We start from the raw sequence: 19,380 nt of genomic DNA on the forward strand, positions 1-19,380 counted from the left end.
TGCACCTTCAATCCCAAAAGGCTGTTTCAGGATTTGTTCTTAAATTTAGTGCTTAATATTAGAGTGCAGTAATTTTTATTTGTAGGGACTGGATGGCAGCACATAGAGGGGAAGTTCTTTTGATGAAATGAGAAACGTTCCTGCATTTAACAACCATATATTTTACCAGTTCCCCACAACTGGTGTCTGGGATTCTTTTATAGGAATTCTCATCGTTCCTTGCACTTTCATCCACTCGAAGGTAGCAGAGACCTCTGGGGTTTAGGGTCTATCCAGGCCAAGGTTTAGTATTACTACTTGATAACAGTAATTTCCTGGTTGCAAGGAAGGAATATTATGTCCAATAGCAGCCAAACAAGCTACTGCTGCCTCTGCTAATCTATAACAACTAAGATTCCCTTCCCTTCACATATTCCCTTCCAAGTGGTTCCTGACTCCTTGCTTTCCTGCTCTCAAGACCAGCTGATCAGAAGACTGGTGGTTTTCTGATTTGGAAGAAGTCCTTATTCCATTCTCTTAAAATTGGTATTTTTGCACTTTGCAGTGCATGTCCCAAGGCTGCTTAAATTTAAACTGAATTAGAAGTCATGGGATTGCTAAAATAGTTGACTTTCTAACTAACACTGTATAGTTTAGTCAGAATTTTTGGCATGGGGAATACCTAATTTGGACTGTTTAACAACTTTACATGGTAGTTGGCAGTAGAATCAGGGACAGTGTTGAAGCACACTAGAAAAATGTTTGGTTTTTTTTATTACTATAGACATTTTAAAATATAACTTGGAGGGTAAATTTAGATGGTTTACAGCAGGGGTCTAAAACTCAATTTACCTTAGGGCCAATGCCAGTCCTCAGATCCTCCCAGCAGGCCAATAATGTCACTGAAGATGGTGTTCAGAAAAGAAAACATTTTATATTGTATTTTTTATTTAGAATTTCTTAGAAATAATAAAACTGTCATACAACTTTATACAATTCTTCACCTGCCAGAGAGTTTTTAGTGTTTGCCAGACAACTGGCAATGCTTCAGTTCTGTCAGTTTGTTGATGTTTGGCATCAGTGACTGAGCAGTTGAAACCTTCAGGATTGCAGCAAGGTTTGTGTTGGATACTTGTGTTTGGTATTTTGACTTGTTTATATTCATTGTGGGGGAAAAAGTGATGTTGCCTCCATGGCTGACTCTGCCCGGTGACTAATGATGGTACCTCTGTCCCTCTCCCTCAGCCGGTGGGAGATGCGGGGAGGGGGCGGTGCCTGCAGCAGACATTGCCAGCAGCGTGTCTGCATGCGTCACTCGTCCGCGGGCCGCAGTGGGGAGGTTTTCGGGCTGCAGATGGCCCGCGGGCTGGGACTTTGAAACCCCGGTTTACAGGTTAGATTTTAAGATGTTATAGAAATGGAAGATTAAAAATATATCTTCATTGATTATTTTCCCCTCTCTTTGGGATAGCTTCATGTTTGATGAACCTTCTAGCTACCTAGATGTTAAGCAGCGTCTGAAGGCTGCCATTACTATTCGATCTTTAATAAACCCAGACAGGTAAGTATAAATTTAACATTTTCTTAGATTTTAATGACATTAGATTGTAGTTCATAGACTGACTGAGTGACTCTTCAATCTCCTTGCTAATGCAGATTTTCTTATAGTATATTTTCTAATGTTTTGTCTAGTCTACTTTTGAAGACAGTTCAACAGATTGCGTTGTCAGGATTACTTTTTCCTTAGTCATCCTAAATTTTCCTTTTTCTTAATTTCACCCCCAACACTATTTATAAATACACATCTCTCTCTCCTCTTCTCCCCCCCAGGATTTACATCCTTCAAATATTTGTGGTTTTATTTTCCTTTTATTTTCCCCCTGACCAAACTGTCTTTTCAGCTACTTTATGTAAAGAAGTTGTCAGCTGAAATGGAGAGTAAACTTCCAGAGTTGTTGCTCCCACTATCCATTTATTGAGCATTTAGCAAAACATTTGTACTGTGAGAAGTTTGAATTTTACCTGTATTAGCTTAAAACTAAGAATCCATATTGTATTGTTAAATTAACAAAATATTGATGATGTCTTGGTATGTGAGACTAGTAGCAAAATCTCAAGTGTACTTATTTCATTTTATATCAAACTATTTTTTCCATTGACAGAAACAAAAACAAACATACACAAATCTCATTCTTTCTTTTGTAGAGTTTAACAAATAATTTTGGTTTTACTTTTCAGATATATCATTGTTGTAGAGCATGATCTGAGTGTGTTAGATTATCTCTCTGACTTTATCTGCTGCCTGTATGGTGTGCCAAGTGCTTATGGTGTCGTCACTATGCCTTTCAGTGTAAGAGAAGGTAACTCCTGACCCATGGGTCTCTCCAACCCTCATTCCTCTTGCCCTCCCAAAAAACCAAATGAGCAAGCACACACAGTGTGATAGGCATTGTCATTTTAAGCAAATATATCTTTTAAAATGCAGAATTTTAAAGCCTCTTTTTCTAAACAAAATGTGCTATGCATGTCAACATTAACTATTTAATTGCTGATCACTTTTATGGATGGAATAAATAAAGAGCTGGGAGTGAAGCCTATGGGGCGGGTAGAAGTTGGAACTAGGAGCTGCTGCAGGACAGGGAAGAAGACTTGGGGTATGTTTACACTGCAGTTATATACCCATGGCTGGCCCACGTCAGTTGACTTTGGCTCACAGGGTTCAGGCTATACTTCGGGCACTACCAAATTCATGGTCCATTTTGGTCAATTTCACAGTCATAGGATTCTAAAAATTGTAAATTTCATGATTTCAACTACTTACATCTGAAATTTCACAGTATTGTAATTGTAGGGGCCCTGGCCCAAAAAGGAGTTTGGGGAGGGGGGGAACAAGGTTATTGTAGGGGGGCTTGCGGTGCTGCTGCTGGCGGCGGCACTGCCTTCAGAGCTGGGTAGCTGGAGAGCGACAGCTGCTCTGAAGGCAGAGCCACCGCCAGCAGCAGCACAGATGTAACGGTGGCATGGTATGGTATTACCACCCTTACTTCAGTGCTGCTGCTGGTGGGGCGCTGCCTTCAGAGCTGGGTGACCAGACAACAGCCGCTGCTCTCCGAAGTCAGCGCAATATCATGATACCTTTCCCCACCCCTATAATAACCTTGTAACACCTCACCCCTGCAACTCCCTTTTGGGTCAGGACTTCCAATTTGATAAACGCTGTTCTCCCCCATGAAATCTGTATGGTATAGGGTAAAAACACACACAAGACCAGAGTTCACATCCATGATGCGTTTTTCATGGCTGTGAATTTGGTAGGGCCCTAGCTATGAGGCTCTAAAATTGCAGTGTAGATGTTGGGCCCAAGCATCTACACCACAGTTTTACAGACCATGAGCCTGAGTCAGCTGATGTGGGCCAGCCACAGATGTTTCATTGCAGTGTAGACATACCCTCAAAGGCCCCTGTGAGGGGAGAAACAAGGAGTGGAAATACTGGTGGTCCTAAGGTGAGCATATCTTCCTATTGAGGTATGCTGAATGTAATAAGGTAAATATTAACTAAAAGTTGAATTAGGACAAAGGTCATATTCTAACATTGCTTTTTGTGCACAGCTTTCATTGACGTCAGTTGGGGAGTTCTAGTATGTACCAATACTATATATATAGCCCAACTTGTACTCCAACCCACAAGCCATAATTTAAAAATGCAGTTTGGCTTTCTCTCCATAGAATGAGTTTGATACCCTGGATTGTTTGTTTGTAAGCTAGAGATTTAAACAAAGGAGGGGGGGGCACAACACCCTCCCTGCCTCCAAAAAACAATAGACAGGACACAGGTTGAGATATGAGTTCAGCTGAGCTGGCTATGCTCTGGAAACATTCAGTCTTGCATCTAGAGTCAAAGAAAAGTGATCTATATTATGACTATAATAGATGTAACTCCATTGACTACTACAATCAGAAAGCTGTGGAACAGTTGTCAGACTATACAGACTTAGCCACTATTGACCTGGGCTGAATTCAAGGCAATGAAGAATTGGAAACAACTAAAGGAAGATCTTTAGAGATTCAGGGCAGCAAAGATGAAAGTAACCTACTTCACTGAATAGTTACTCAGAATAGGGGAAGAGGGGCCATCTGGGGGAGCAAGGAGCAAACTTGCTTAGGAGCATAGCATCATTCCTGCAGTGCTTAGGAGGAGCATTACAATAAGGGAAGGCACAAACTCCTTTCTTGTCATTTCACTTCTACTATGGGGGTGTGGAGAGCTGTGAAACTTACAAGAATTATGTCAGTTTCAGTCAGCAGCTGCTGAGGTTGTGGAGAGCCTATTTTGTTTTAGAAACACCATGTAATGGAGTTTCCAGGCCAATTTTTTTTTTATTTTTTAATTTCCAGTTCATGTGAAATGTCAAACAGAAAGTTGGTTAACAAAACCAGTTTCCGAAATTCCCTGCGAACTGGGTTTTCTGAGTGGTTTTAGTTTTTGATTTGTTTTTCCCCCTAGCTCTTGAGTCTTACTGCGGTGTAAATAAAATGCATTGTTTATGTATTTGAGATTTTACAGTTATTCTAATAGAGGTTGTAAAAAGTTTCATTTAACTTTGCTACATAATTTCCAATTTCTTGCTAATAAATTATTCAACAAGGACTTTTAAGTCTAACATGCCACATTGGATACAGGACTTTAGTCATTATCAATCCCTGGTCCATCTGATACTTACAATCAAGGACTAAATGTCCATGGAGTTTTAGGGGTTTTTTTACACGATTTTACTAATGTAGCTCAATTTTTTTCTCTTAGGCATAAACATTTTCTTGGATGGTTACGTTCCAACAGAAAATTTAAGATTTCGAGATGCATCTCTGGTTTTTAAAGTGGCTGAGACAGCTAATGAAGAAGAAGTTAAGAAGATGTGTATGTATAAATATCCAGGAATGAAAAAAAAGATGGGAGAATTCGAACTAGCAATAGTAGCTGGAGAATTTACTGACTCAGAAATCATGGTGATGCTAGGGGAAAATGGTGAGTATTCTCCTATGTAGAAATTAGTGAATCTAATGTGGTGTGCTAAACACTATTAAAAATAAGTCTGTGTGGTATTGAGGTCAGGATCCAGGAAAATAAAAGAATAGTATCTTATTAAAAACAGTGCCTTTGAACAGTTCTGACATTGTGCACACAATCTAAGAACAGACTTCCTTACTAAATCTAATGACGTTTCTAGTTGTAAACGTACCCTATTTAAACACATTAATGGGAGTACTGCTGTCAGTCTGTAATAGTACCTCGCTCGTATGTAGCGCTTTTCATAAGTAGATCACAAAGTGCTTTACAAAGGAGGTAAGCCTCATTATACCCATTTTACAGATAAGGAAACTGAGGCACTGAGCAGTGATTTGAGTAGCCCAAAGTAGCCGAGCAGGGAATAGAACCAAGGTCTCCCAAGTCCCAGTCCAGTGCTATCCACTAGGTCACTGCCTGTAATGCAGTGTATACCCTGCTTCTCAACTCTAACACAACCTAATACACTGTCTCTAATACAGACCTGTTAGCCAGTCCTACAAGGAAAGTTGAACTTTTATTACCACTGCATAAAACTGTGTTCAGGAAAAATAGCAGTTTTTGGGCAAAGGGTTATCACCCTAAGTTCCTTCTAAAATGTTCTTTCCATGTGGTGTGCTGTATGTAATACAGAGATTGTCCTATGGACCAACTCTCCTGTTTATGATCCTGTGCTGTTCCTACATGCGTAGGAACTACATCAGTGACTTGGATGGGAAAGTTTTTTATGAAGTTTTTGTGATCCAGTTTAACAACTGGAAATAAGAATGAGCCCCAGCATCATGTGACTGGCCAGCTCTTTAAGATCTGCAGCAGGTATTCACTGAACAGAGTACAGACTGCTTTGAGAATTCCCATTTTTATAAACATGTGTGTATATATAAAGTTGCACTTATTTAAACATGATGCTATTGAAGGTATTAAAGAAAGCTCCAGAGATTAGTTAATAGACTGCAGCAATGACAGTCTAACGTCCTATATATAACATGAAACTTTTGTTTGTTAGGAACTGGCAAAACTACATTTATCAGAATGCTTGCAGGAAGACTTGCACCTGATGAAGGAGGTATTGTTTGTTGTATCAATTTGAAGCATATTTTGACAATTTTATTTTGGTGGCCATTGTTTTGACTACATAATTATATTTATAGGTGAGGTACCAGTTCTAAATGTCAGTTACAAGCCACAGAAAATCAGTCCTAAGTCCACGGTAAGTTTAGGTTCTTTGTGTCACTTACACTTATGTTGTGTGTGTGTATATATACATTTCCAACATAAATCCTGTCTGCTTTGAATTTAAAAAACACTATATTTAAATATTTTAATCTGTCTTTTTACCTTTCCATGGTGCAGTGAAGCAAACTAAGTAGTCACTTTGTCTTGAATAGGGAAGTGTCCGTCAGCTGCTCCATGAGAAGATCCGAGATGCCTATACACATCCACAGTTTGTGACTGATGTAATGAAGCCTCTTCAGATAGAAAACATCATTGATCAAGAGGTATTAACCCACTGAGACATTTGACATACTTTTTATGATTCTTTAATGCCCACAATTAAATATTGTTAAATGTTATTACTCCTAACAGGTGCAGACATTGTCTGGTGGTGAGTTGCAGCGTGTTGCACTAGCTCTCTGTCTTGGTAAGCCTGCTGATGTCTACCTAATAGATGAACCTTCAGCATATTTGGACTCTGAACAGCGTCTAATGGCTGCTAGAGTTGTCAAACGGTAATGTGTGCACATAGAAGGACAGGGAAAGCTTTCATTAACTTTTGTTGTTAAAGGTTTATTTCCAAATATTTCACAAATATTTTTGTTCTATTTCAGTTTCATTCTCCATGCTAAAAAGACAGCCTTTGTGGTAGAGCATGACTTTATCATGGCGACCTATCTAGCAGATCGTGTCATTGTCTTCGATGGTATTCCATCCAAGAACACACTTGCAAACAGGTAACGGGCTAATGTTAACTTTGTCCTTAGTTATCTTAGAAAAGGTCAATGTATAGAACTAAATTATTGTCAATATTTTTACCATTAATTTGTATAGTACCCCCCAAGCAACTAGGTTCACTGCACAGCAATCAAAATAAATTGCTATCTAGAAAACAGCAATATACAAAAATCTGAACATATAAATAGCATCATTGTAAATAAAAAAAAAAGTACTATAGAGAAGCTAACAACCTCTGGAAGAATTATTTTCAGATGTTTTTTTACAGGTAGGAAGGAATGAGCTGAGGGATCTTTTTCTAGGCAGGTGAGCAATAAGGTGTGTGAAATACAAGCCAAATGATAAAATACTGCATACCTAGGCAAGCTTCTGAAGTGTAACACTGTAATTGGAAAGCTCTTAAAATGTGCATGCTGATTAAGTTGTTACTTAGTTCCTATAAATAACTTCTGGTGCATTTTGATATCAACAATATGCTTTGAATTAGGCCTGTCGATTTAATGGCAGTTAACTCACTCTATTAACTCAAAAAAAAATAATCGCATTTTTAATAGCACTCTTAAACAATAGAATGCCAATTGACATTTATTAACTATTTTGGATGTTTTTCTAATTTTCAAATATATTTAATTACAATACAATACAATACAAAGTGTACAGTACTCACTTTATTTGTGATTACAAATATTTGTACTGTAAAAAATGATAAATAGTTTTCAGTTCACCTCATACAAGTACTGTAGTGCAATCTCTTTATCATGAAAGTGTAACTTACAAAGGTAGATTGTTTTGTTACATAACTGCGCTCAAAAACAAAACAATGTATAACTTTGGGGGGGAGAGAGAGCTCAGTGGTTTGAGCATTGGCCTGCTAAACCGAGGGTTGTGAGTTCAGTCCCTGAAGGCGCCGTTTAGGGATCTGGAGCAAAAATCTGTCTGGGGATTGGTCCTTCTTTAAGCAGGGGTTTGGACTAGATGACCTCCTGAGGTTCCTTCCAACCCTGATATTCTATGATTAGTGCCTATGAGTCTACTCAGTCCTACTTCTTGTTCAGCCAATCACTAAAATAAACAAGTTTGCTTACATTTTGCGGGAGATAATGCTTATTTACAATGTTACCTGAAAGTGAGAACAGGCGTTCGCATGGCACTTTTGTAGTCGGCACTGCAAGATATTTACGTGCCAGATATGCTAAGCATTCCTATGCCCCTTCATGCTTTAGCCACCATTCCAGAGGACATGCTTCCATGCTGATGACACTTGTGGCTTTTTTTTTTTTTTTTAAAGTTGATTAAATTTGTGACTGAACTCCTTTGGGGAAAATTGTATGTACCCTGCTCTGTTTTACCTGCATTCTGCCATATATTTCATGTTATAGCAGTCTCGGATGATGACCCAGCACACGTTCATTTTTAAGAACACTTTCACTTCAGATTTGACAAAATGCAAAGAAGGCACCAATGTGAGATTTCTAAAAATAGCTACAGCACTCGACCCAAGGTTTAGGACTCTGAAGCACCTTCCAGAATCTGAGAGGGACAAGGTGTGGAGCATGCTTTCAGAAGTCTTAAAAGAGCAACACTCCGATGCGGAACCCAAACCACCAGAAAAGAAAATCAGCCTTCTGCCAGTGGCATTGGACTCATGATGATAAAAATGAACATGTCAGTCTACACTGCTTTGGACGGTTATTGTGCAGAATCCGTCATCAGCATGGATGCATGTCCTCAGGAATGGTGGTTGAAGCATGAAGGGACATATGAATCTTTAGCGCATCTGGCATAAAAATATCTTGCGACGCCAGCTATAACAGTGCTCTGCGAACATCTGTTCTCATTTTCAGGTGACACTGTAAACAAGACGCGGGCAGCATTATCTCCTAAACAAACTTGTTTGTGTGAGTGGGTGGTTGAACAAGAAGTAGGACTGAGTGTACTTGCAGGCTAAATTTTTTTATTTTTGAATGCAGTTATTTTTTTTTTTGGACATAATTCTACATTGTAAGTTCAACTTCAATGATAAAGAAATTGCACTAAGCAGTGGTCACCAACCCGTAGATCATGATGGACTGGTCAATCCTGGAGACTCTCCCAGTCGATCATGATCTCCAGCTGCTAAAAGTCCAGTGGGGCAGCAGGGCTCCCTGCTGGCCTTGGCCCCATGCTGTTCCCAAAAGCGGCCAGCATGCCCTTGCAGCCCCAAGGTGTATGGCTCTGCACTGTCCCTTTGTAGGCACCACCCCTACAACTCCCATTTGCTGCAGTTCCCCATTCCCAGCCAATGGGAGCTGCAGAGGCAGTGGCTGCAGAGAGGAGCAGTGAATGGAGCCACATGCCCCTGCACCCCGGGGATGGTGCTGGCTGCTTCCTCCAGGAGCAGCGTGGGGCAGGGCAGGCCAGGCAGGGAGCATGCACCCCAACTCCTAGCCCTGAGCCCCCTCCCGGAGCTAGCACCCTGTACCTCTTCCTGCACCACAACCCAGAGCCCCCTCCTGCGCCCCAACCCCCTGCCCCAGGCTCAGCCCAGAGCTTCCTTCCACACTCCAAACGCCTCAGACCCCCTGCCCCACCCCAGTGAAAGTGAGTGAGGGTGGATGGAGTGACCAGGGTGAGGCTTTGGGGAATGGGTGGGGCCTCGGGAAGGGACAGGGTAGATCCTGGGTTGCACTTAAATTCAAAAAGTGATCTTGTGCATAAAAAAGTTGGAGACCACTACAGTACTTGAGGTGAATTGAAAAATACGATTTCTTTTGTTTTTTATAGTGCAAATATTTGTACAGTGCTCACTTTATATTTTTTATTACACTTTGTATTGTTTTTATAATTTAAATCAATATATTTGAAAATGTAGGAAAAACAATAGTTAAATGGTATTCTATTAAGTTTCATTAATCATAATTAAATTTATTAATTGCAATTTTTTAATTGCTTGACAGCCCTACTTTGAATGACAGCGAATTTATTCAGAGAAGGTATTAGGAACAGCCATACTGAAAATCTACCTTTTTAAACTAGCCCAATTACATATAGTATTTAAAATGTATAATATTGAGCCAAAACTATCAGTGGTGCCACTGGACTATGAAGATCCTAATAGAGCACTCAAGGATGATAATATGCTGGGGCATCCAGCACATAATTCTAAAGTGACTGGACTTTGTTTTCAATTTTTTTCTGATTATATTTAAACATAGCTTTTGCTGGGTTACCCGTGTGTTGTCTCTTGAAATATTTTTTTTTTTAGTTAACTTGATACAAAAGATGAGTGAGTGGTATGTTCCTATGTTCAAGTGTTTATAACAGAGCTGAAATTCCATGTATTGTTAGACTGTCTTACTTACAAAACAAGATAATTTGTCCATCCCTATGCCCCCCCATTTCTTTTTACATTGTCAACGTGGACTGCACTAGCAAGTATAATAGGAGGTGTGGACTGTTGACAATAACTGAAGTCTTTATGCTTGTATTAATTTCTTTAAGACTAAGAGGACAAATGCTACAATATTCAGATTTAAGAACCTGAAGGGTGGGCCTGTAAAACCAGAGTTAGGAATCCAAGTGGAATTGAAGGAGCTTGGACCCTCTGTAAACCAGGCAATTTATTTAGCTGTCTAACCTCTAAAGCTTGGTTGAGGTTTAACTTGAACCCTGAGTAGACATAATCATGCGAGGTGTACTAACTCATATTTGTGCACCACTTAATCCCACTCTCTCTTTTTTTATTATTATTATATAGTCCTCAGACTCTTTTGGCTGGTATGAATAAATTTTTGTCTCAGCTTGAAATTACTTTCAGAAGAGACCCTAACAATTTCAGACCAAGAATAAACAAACTCAATTCAATCAAGGTAAGAAACTGCCTTCGAGCAGGTTAAACACAATTTTTATCTAATAAAGTAAGAGCCTGAAATATAAGTAATGAAGTGAAAAATAACTTGGTACCTTCTTTGTACTTTGCTGCATAGCGGGCAAAATGGAATTGAGATGCAAAGCCAAGGTTGCTGGTCTTAATTATTTTTACCCCCAAAATTGTAGTACTTGAATTTATACTTTATTTCAGCATGTCAAATTTAGTTTGTCCATGAGTTTTCTAAATGGGGAAAGTATGCTGACTTGTGGGTTTGTTTTTTTTGTTTTTAAAGGATGTGGAACAAAAGAAGAGTGGAAACTACTTTTTCTTGGATGACTAGCAGGAATCTGAGAATCTCCATAATCAGTTTATAAAAATGCAAATGGAAATCTGAACACTTTGTTATATAAAAACACTTAATCAGGTTTTAGAACACCCCTCATTCTGGAGCTTAAAATATTATTGCTATGTGTAACATCAGAAGCCAGTAGAAGTGTACATTTTAGTCTGAGCAACAGAAACTGCCACTCTTTCTGTATTTTGGTGATAATGGTCATATTTTCCATGTAACTTTCCAAAACGGATATCTGATTGTTATGAATAAACCTCCAGCTGTTTCAAAATTTAGGGTAGGTTTTCAGTCTAAATGTAACTTATTCACATACCAAATGCTGACCAGTGTTTTTCAATTTTAAAAATCTTTGAAAGCTGTTTTCTGTACAAGATGAAGGTTTCAAAGAATGTCAAGATATAGAAATTGCTCTGATTTTAAAAGCAAGTTTGACACACTCTCTGGCTGAGGGTTTCATAAATAAATATCCATCTAAAAATATGGTTCTTGTCTTTGATCACCCTAGGGTACTGCTTGATCATTTTCTAAGTAATATACACATCCTTTACTGTTTTATAGAAAAAATTACTTGTAAAGTACATATACAGTGAGTTTTCAAATACTTTCAGTGCTGTTATCTTTCAAGAGATCTTATCTGAAATGTTTATTGATCAGTCTCAATGGAGTCATTAACAAGTCTTACTCCCCTCTAAACATCATCTGTAACTGACAAACTACATGTTAAATACAGATAGAGGATACTGCATTAGGCTGATAGTCACTGCTTTGATTTCTGGCTCCAGCTGCTTGTGGTACAAGCAGGTTTTAAAGTACAGGAGGTAGGGTTATGTTGCTCAATAAGACTCATCTACTTCACAAAAGGAATGAGAACTGGTCCTCCTCACTGGCATCTTATCTAAAGATGATAGGAAGAGTATAAACTTGTAAAGGATGTGGTGTGTTTTTTGCTCTCACAGCAGCCGTAAGAAAAACAGAAGTACCAAACTGCATTGGCTGAGGAAGCTTAATCTCCCATGTTGAAGGACTCTAATTTTTCAAACCTTCTAGCCATCTGTATGGCTCTTTAGCAGCATAACTTTTCTTTATGTAGCTTTTCTGAAGTAAGTTGTAGGTAAGTATATTTATTATAGAAAATGGTGGGATCTGTCCAGGAGGCACAGCTGGTTGAACTGTTGGCATCTACTTTTTGCAAGCTTTACGGGGTGGTAGTGGTGTTTTGGTTTTTGTTCTTTTTTTAAATGCAGTATTGAAGAGATGTTTTGTCTCATTCTGAAGCATTAAGGGCAAGATTCTTTTGATTTGTGGAGGGTATTCCAGTTTCAGAGATTACTCTTATGCTGCTCCAAATTTGTGTCCTACTCTGTCATAGGCCTGGTCTGCACTTAAAATTTAGATACAGCATTTCAGGCTGTGAAAAATCCACATCCTTGCCCACTGTAGCTATGCTGTCCTTACAGCCCTGCCCCCTTCATGGTATAGATGCTGGTAGGTTGACAGACTGCTTCTACAAACTGAGCTGCCATTGCTCAGACATAGTGCTCCTACAACAATAGAAAAAAATCCTTCTAGCACTATGGGCTTGTGCTGGCATAGCTATGCCACTGTGGTCCCCATAGTATCCAGCAGGCAAGCATAACTGCCTTGAGAGGTTGTAGGGGACAGAAAGTACTAGAGAACATAGCCCTTTCCCCATTAAGGCCATTGTTAATCAGAACCAAATCCTTAAAAGGGATTTAGGGGGAAAGAAAGCCAGTGCAAACTGTTCTTTAGTTTTGTGCAGCTTACAGCACCTGCTGTGTACTACCTTAGACAGTGCAAGGAGCCTGGGTAACAATATGGAAGAAGTAGACCTACTGGTGCAGGAAGTAAAACCAGATATAGGCATAAGGGAAACATGGTGAAATAGTAGTCATGACTGCAGTATCAAAGGGTAGGTGCTGTTCAGGGAAGACAAAGGTGGTGGAGTAAGATTAACAATCAAGTAGACTATATAACATACAGAAATTTTAGAAGTTACTGAATACAGAAAGTGGAACTATTTGGGTCAAAATCTCTTGGGGGAAGGATGGTAACAGAAGCTCCATGGGGCTAGCACTTGAGTTCTGCTATAGACCCCAGGGTCTGATCTGGATAAAGACCTCTAATATTTTTAATTAATAGTACTGGGAATTGTGTGATTAGGGGAGACTTGAATTTCCCTTATATTATTAAGATGGCAAATGCTACTAATGGTGATAAGGCCCAGATATTCCTGGATATACAAAAGCTGACATTTCTTCACCAAACAAAGGTGATTAGTATGTTTAGTATTAGTAAATAGCAAGAATTTCACAGAACTAGTTGTAAGAGACAACCTTAGTGTAAGTGATATTAGATTATCCTTCCATTTAATTTAAACTGAATTAAAAGGGCAAATGTAATTTGTTTAAGGGAATTGGTTACAGAAGTGGACTGGACTGAAGAACAAGGATCTGAGAGGGGAGTAGTCTTGGAATTACTTTAAGTCAAAGTTGTGGAAATTAGCTGAAGCCTGCATCCCAAGCAAGGGGGTGGAAATCATTGGAAAGCATTGCAGACCAAAACTGGATGAACAGGCAGCTCAAACAGTTTGAGAAAGCCTACAGGGAATAGAAGACAAGATGGATCACCAAGGAAAGCTACCTCTTTGAGGTGAAAAAGTATAGGTGAGAACTGCCCAAAGCAAAGCTGGACCTTGCAAAGGAAATTAAAACCAGTAATAAAAGATTTAACTATATAAATAAGAAAACATGGAATGAAGCAGTGAGGACAGGGTGGACATAAAAGATTAATATAGGTATGACCTAACACCTAAGGGTATTTTGCCTCAGTTTTTAATGAGTAATTAGCCACCTCACTACTGTCTCCTGCTTTTGTGAATGAGGATTGGGAAGTAGATATTACCCACATCTGAGGTGGAAGCCTAACTTAAACAGTTTATTGGGACCAAATGGGGGTTCTAGGTAATCTTCAAGGATACTAAAGGAACTAGCACATAAAATTGCAAGCCCAATTGTACAGATTTATTAAAAATCTTTGCTCTCAGTCAGACCTTCTGACTGGAGAATTGCAAATATACCACCACTATTTAAGGGGGATCCAGGAAACTACTGGCCTGTTAGTTTTGATCTCAGTTGCATGTAAGATCTTAAAACAAATTTGAAAGTAATTAAAGACAGAGGGTAAATAGTAATAACATGGTTTTACAAAAAGTAGATCATGCCAGACCAATCTCATCTTCCTGTTGAGAAAATAATTTCTAGACAAACAAAATGAAGTGAAGTAATTTAATCTGCCTGGATTTTTGTAGAGCACTTGATACAGTTCCATATGGGAAATCTTTGAACTGGAGAAGATGGGGATTCATATAAGAATCAAAAGGTGGGTAAGGAAATGATTAAAAGGGAGACTACAGCCCATCATGCTGAAAGGTGAATTGTCAGGCTCAAGGGAGGTTACTAGTGGAGTTACTCAATAATCAGTCTTGGGATCAATATTATTTAACATTTTCTTTAATGAGCTTGGCATAAAAAGTTAGACTGCTATTAATTTGCAGATACAGGGGAGAACCAGAAGATAATACAAGATTTGGACAATTTTGAAAACTGAAATAGTAGAAATGGGATGAAATTTAATAGTGCAAAGTCATGAACTTAGGGACCAATACCAGGAAGTTTTGTTAGAAGCTGGAGACTTAGTGGGAAACAGGAGGATAAAGTTTAGTGTATTACATGATCACAGGATGACTGAGCCACTAATTTGGTATGGCCATGAGACAGGCTAATACACTCCTGGCATGCATCTGGTGGAGTATTTCCAGTAGACAAACATCTTATTACTATTGTACAAGGCACTGGTGACACCTGCAGTATTAGTCTACCATCTTTAAGAAAGATGAATTCACACTGGAACAACTAAATGATCTGGAGAAAGGGGTAAACAGTGAGGTGGCAAAGTTTGCAGATGATACTACTAAACTGCTCAAGATAGTTAAGACTAAAACAGACTGAAGAACTTCAAAAAGATCTCACAATTAAGTGAGTGGGCAACAATATGGCAAATGAAATTTAATGTGAATAAATGTAAAGTAATACACATTAGAAAAAATAACCCCAACTATACATACAATATGATGGGAGCTAATTTAGCTACAACTAATCAGGAAAGAGATCTTGGAGTCAGGGTGGATAGTTCTCTGAAGATGTCCACGTAGTGTGCAGAGGCAGTCAGAAAAGCAAACCGAATGTTAGGAATTATTAATAAAGGGATAGAGAATGAGTATCTTTTTGCCCTTATATAAATCCATGGTACACCCACATTTTGAATACTGCGTACAGATGTGGTCTCATCTCAAAAAAGATATACTAGCATTAGAAAAGGTTCAGAGAAGGGCAACTAAAATGATTAGGGGTTTGGAACATGTCCCATATGAGGAAAGATTAAAGAGGCTAGGACTTTTCAGCTTGGAAAAGAGGAGACTGGGGGGAGAGAAATGATAGAGGCATATAAAATGAGTGATGTGGAGAAAGTGAATAAGGAAAAGTTATTTACGTGTTCTTATAATATAAGAACTGGGGTAAGGAATGGTGTCCCTAGCCTCTGTTTGTCAGAGGGTGGAGATGGATGGCAGGAGAGAGATCACTTGATCATTACCTGTTACGTTCACTCCCTCTGGGGCACCTGGCATTGGTCACTGTTGGTAGACAGGATACTGGGCTAGATGGACCTTTGGTATGACTCAGTACAGTTGTTCTTATGTTCAAATGAAGTCAATAGGCTGCAGGTTTAAAACAAAAGGAACTTCTTCACAGTCAACCTGTGTAACTCCTTGCCTGAGGCAGTTGTGAAGGCTAGGACTATAACAGGGTTTAAAAGAGAACTAAATAAATTCAGGGAGGTTAATTCCATTAATGGCTATTAGCCAGGATGGGTAAGGAATGGTGTCCCTAGCCTGTTTGTCAGAGGGTGGAGATGGATGGCAGGAGAGAGATCACTTGATCATTACCTGTTAGGTTCACTCCCTCAGGGGCACCTGGCATTGGCCACTGTTGGTAGACAGGGTACTGGGCTGGATGGACCTTTGGTCTAACCCAGTATGGCCAGTCTTATGTTCTTAACAAGTACAGAGAAGGGCTATGAGGATTATCAGAAGAATGGAACACCTGCCTTTTGAGACTTGAGGGGCTTGACTTGGTTAGTCTAACAACATGCAGGCTCAGGCCAGAGAAGCTTGCTTTCTATAAATACATCAGAGGGATAAACACCAGTGAGGAAGAGGAGTTAAAGTTAATGGCCACTAGGCACAAGAACAAATAGATATAAAATGGACCCCAACAGCCTTCCAAGGGATTGGGGGGGGGGGGAACCTAACCAGTGTCAAGAGTGATCTTGAAAAATTCATGGATAGGAGGGCATGATGATATTGCCTACAATTGCATATGGCCCAGCTGCAACTGCTGTTAGGAAGGAATTTTTCCCAGACAGATTGGCAGAGAGCCTGAGGGGTTTCATAGTCCTTTGCAACTTGGACCCTGAGTCTCTTGTTGGTTTGAACTAGAGCAAATGGTGGATTCTCTATAACTTGAAATCTTTTAAATCAAGAACAAAGACTTCAGAAACTCAACCAGAGGTTATAGGCCTATTACAGGAGTGGGTGAATGAGGTTCTAGAGCCTGTAATGTACAGGAGTCAAACTATAGACAATCATTCTGGTCTCTTCTGGCCTGAAAAGGACACTGCTTAATACTAAACAAACCAGCCTGCTGGACCTATGAAAAGTGTACAACATTGAGAATCTGTAGAGAAAGGACTAGATCTAAATGGGGGGGGGGAGAGGGAATGCTACCCCTACTGGCAGAGCAGGTTGCAGTCAGTCAACTCCTCAGTCAAACACATGATATAAGTAAAAGGGGAGGCCTTCAGCACTTCAGTTGGAATATTAGGCCTCACAGTGGAGCAGAGATTCCAGATCTCTTAGAACAGGATTAGTGGTGTAAACTTTGGTACAGGGATGGACTGGGCCCACATAGACCCTGATGCCTTACCATTTCCAGCATCTTATTGATTAGAAATGTTTAACTTGTATGGCACTGCCAGATACGGTGACCAGACAGCAAATGTGAAAAATCAGGATGGGGGGTGGGGGTAATAGGAGCCTATATAAGAAAGAGGCCCAAAAATCAGGACTGTCCCTATAAAATCAGGATATCTGGTCACCCTACTGCCAGAGGCATAGCTGTCTGTTAGAGCTCCCTGCATTGCTACAGGAGAACCAATGTTAGCAACAGTAGAAATCTTTATTTAAAAAATATATATCTATATCTATCTATCTGTGTAGACAAAGCTGTCAAGACAGTTGTGTAACATTAATGCATGCCTAGCAGCAGTTTCAGTGACTGGTACCATTAAAAATCACACTGGCCACCACAGGTTCAGAGTATTTTAGCAATAATTGTAGGCAGTTGTAGGCATTGTTAGCAACAATAATTAGAGACAACGAGACTAATCAGGCATGGCAGAAACAGCAGCATATTGGCAAGAAAGTATTCAGGGATTTAGCAATATCCATTGTACCATAGCTGTTAAAGATTAGTAAACAAAGACGAGCCCTCACAGTAACAGTTTATGCTGCAGTTTTTAAAGGAATCAGCATGCAGAGTTTCATTATCTATAAACAGTCAGTAGTGATATGAGAAGGAAAGAGAAGATGATGATCAAAGCAGGAAAGCAAATTGCAAACACCACCTAACAAAAATTAAGATCTTTGCATAGACATGGACTCCTATTGCTTGGTCAACATAAATGCAATAATTTAATACTTGTTCTTAAGGTTTCTTTAAGTTCCTGTTTCAGTTCCCTGTTACACTTACAAATGTTTCTCTTCTCTTGTCCATATGTCAAGATTCCAATGGGGAAAAAATACTTATGTAGTACTTCATCCACAGATCTCAAAGTGATTTATAAAGGAGAGTCCCATTTCCATTTTATAGAATTAGAAACAGGCTAAATTACTCACTCACCCAACACTGTTAATAGCAGAGCACAGAATCACACTAGTCTAGCTCCTAGAGCAGATGCAGATGTGTGGCTCTAACTCCCACTTCCATGCCCTAATCATTAAATCAGACTGCCTCCCCATTCCAAAGAGTAAAACCTATAAAAGAAAAGAGCATTCAAGTTTCAGTGTACTACAAAAAATAATTTGGACCATTAAGTATTGATAAACGATTAAAAAAAATGAGCTGGGGGGCACCTTTACATACACACTCCACAGTATAAACTGGCTTTTTAAACCAAGGTCCTTGACTGAAAAGGTACCAATACATTTCTAAAGTGAAAATTCAACTTGAAAATGTAAGTTAAAAATTAAACCAACTTTGAGTTCTCCCCTGGCTGCACTGCCTTCAAAGCCCAGCTTCCTGCAGCTAGGGGAGGCTCCTGGAGATGGGTCTGACCCAGCCCCTGGAGGGAAAGAGGAAGTCCCATCCCCATCAGGACTGGCAGCTGGAACCTCTTGCACAGTTTGAGCCCACAGCTGGGGCACCCCCAGTCAGGGGACTCCCACCCTGTCCCTCCTCTGCTCCAGGCCCAATGCTCAGGAGGTTAAAGGGCCTTGGGCTGGAGGCAGAAGGGGGAGAACCATGGCATCCCCTGACCATGAGGGCCTGGGTAGTTGCCCACCCATAAGGCCGGCCCTGCCCCCACCCCCAAACCCTGCCACACTCACTTCTGTGCTGCTGCTGGTGGCAGCACTGGCTCCAGCAGCAGCAGCGCAGAAGGGTGGCAATCCCACAATCCCCCTACAATAGCTTTGCAACCTCCCTGACCCTCTTTTGGGTCAGGCTCTTTACAACACTGTAAACATCTGAAATGGTGAGACTGTCTATTTTAAAAATCCTATGACCATGAAATTGACCAAAATGGGCTGTGAATTTGGTAGGGCCCTAGACACAGCTGTGTCATCAAAACTTTCAAGTGCAGAACAAGCTTCAGAAGACTAGAGAACTACTGAAAAATTATATCACTGTTGAAAATGAAAGTTGAGCAACAGAGAGGAGGAGTTTTTATTCAGACTCTTTGGGTCTTGTTTTTGTCAATTCCTATTTATTTCAATGACTAATAATTTGGATGAAATATTATTAGCCTCCTTGCCACTTACAGGTAG

The 19,380-nt window shown here is 39.8% G+C and overlaps 1 protein-coding gene across 3 annotated transcripts in view; it reads left to right on the forward strand.

Moving 5' to 3' along the window:
• ABCE1 (ATP binding cassette subfamily E member 1) overlaps positions 1-11,678 on the forward strand; it is a 29,109-nt gene extending 17,431 nt beyond the window's left edge. For all 3 annotated transcript variants that reach the window (XM_045020016.1, XM_045020015.1, XM_045020013.1), the window contains 10 exons: positions 1,451-1,540; positions 2,218-2,339; positions 4,783-5,004; positions 6,050-6,109; positions 6,195-6,253; positions 6,432-6,542; positions 6,631-6,773; positions 6,873-6,995; positions 10,733-10,844; positions 11,139-11,678. In XM_045020016.1, coding sequence (XP_044875951.1) covers positions 1,451-1,540; positions 2,218-2,339; positions 4,783-5,004; positions 6,050-6,109; positions 6,195-6,253; positions 6,432-6,542; positions 6,631-6,773; positions 6,873-6,995; positions 10,733-10,844; positions 11,139-11,186 — 1,090 coding nt within the window. In that variant the 3' untranslated portion in view covers positions 11,187-11,678. The remainder of the gene's footprint in view (positions 1-1,450; positions 1,541-2,217; positions 2,340-4,782; positions 5,005-6,049; positions 6,110-6,194; positions 6,254-6,431; positions 6,543-6,630; positions 6,774-6,872; positions 6,996-10,732; positions 10,845-11,138) is intronic.
• The last annotated feature ends 7,702 nt before the right edge of the window (positions 11,679-19,380 follow it).

The sequence above is a fragment of the Mauremys mutica genome, chromosome 5, assembly GCF_020497125.1.
Source record: "Mauremys mutica isolate MM-2020 ecotype Southern chromosome 5, ASM2049712v1, whole genome shotgun sequence".
Taxonomy (NCBI): Eukaryota; Metazoa; Chordata; order Testudines; family Geoemydidae; genus Mauremys; species Mauremys mutica.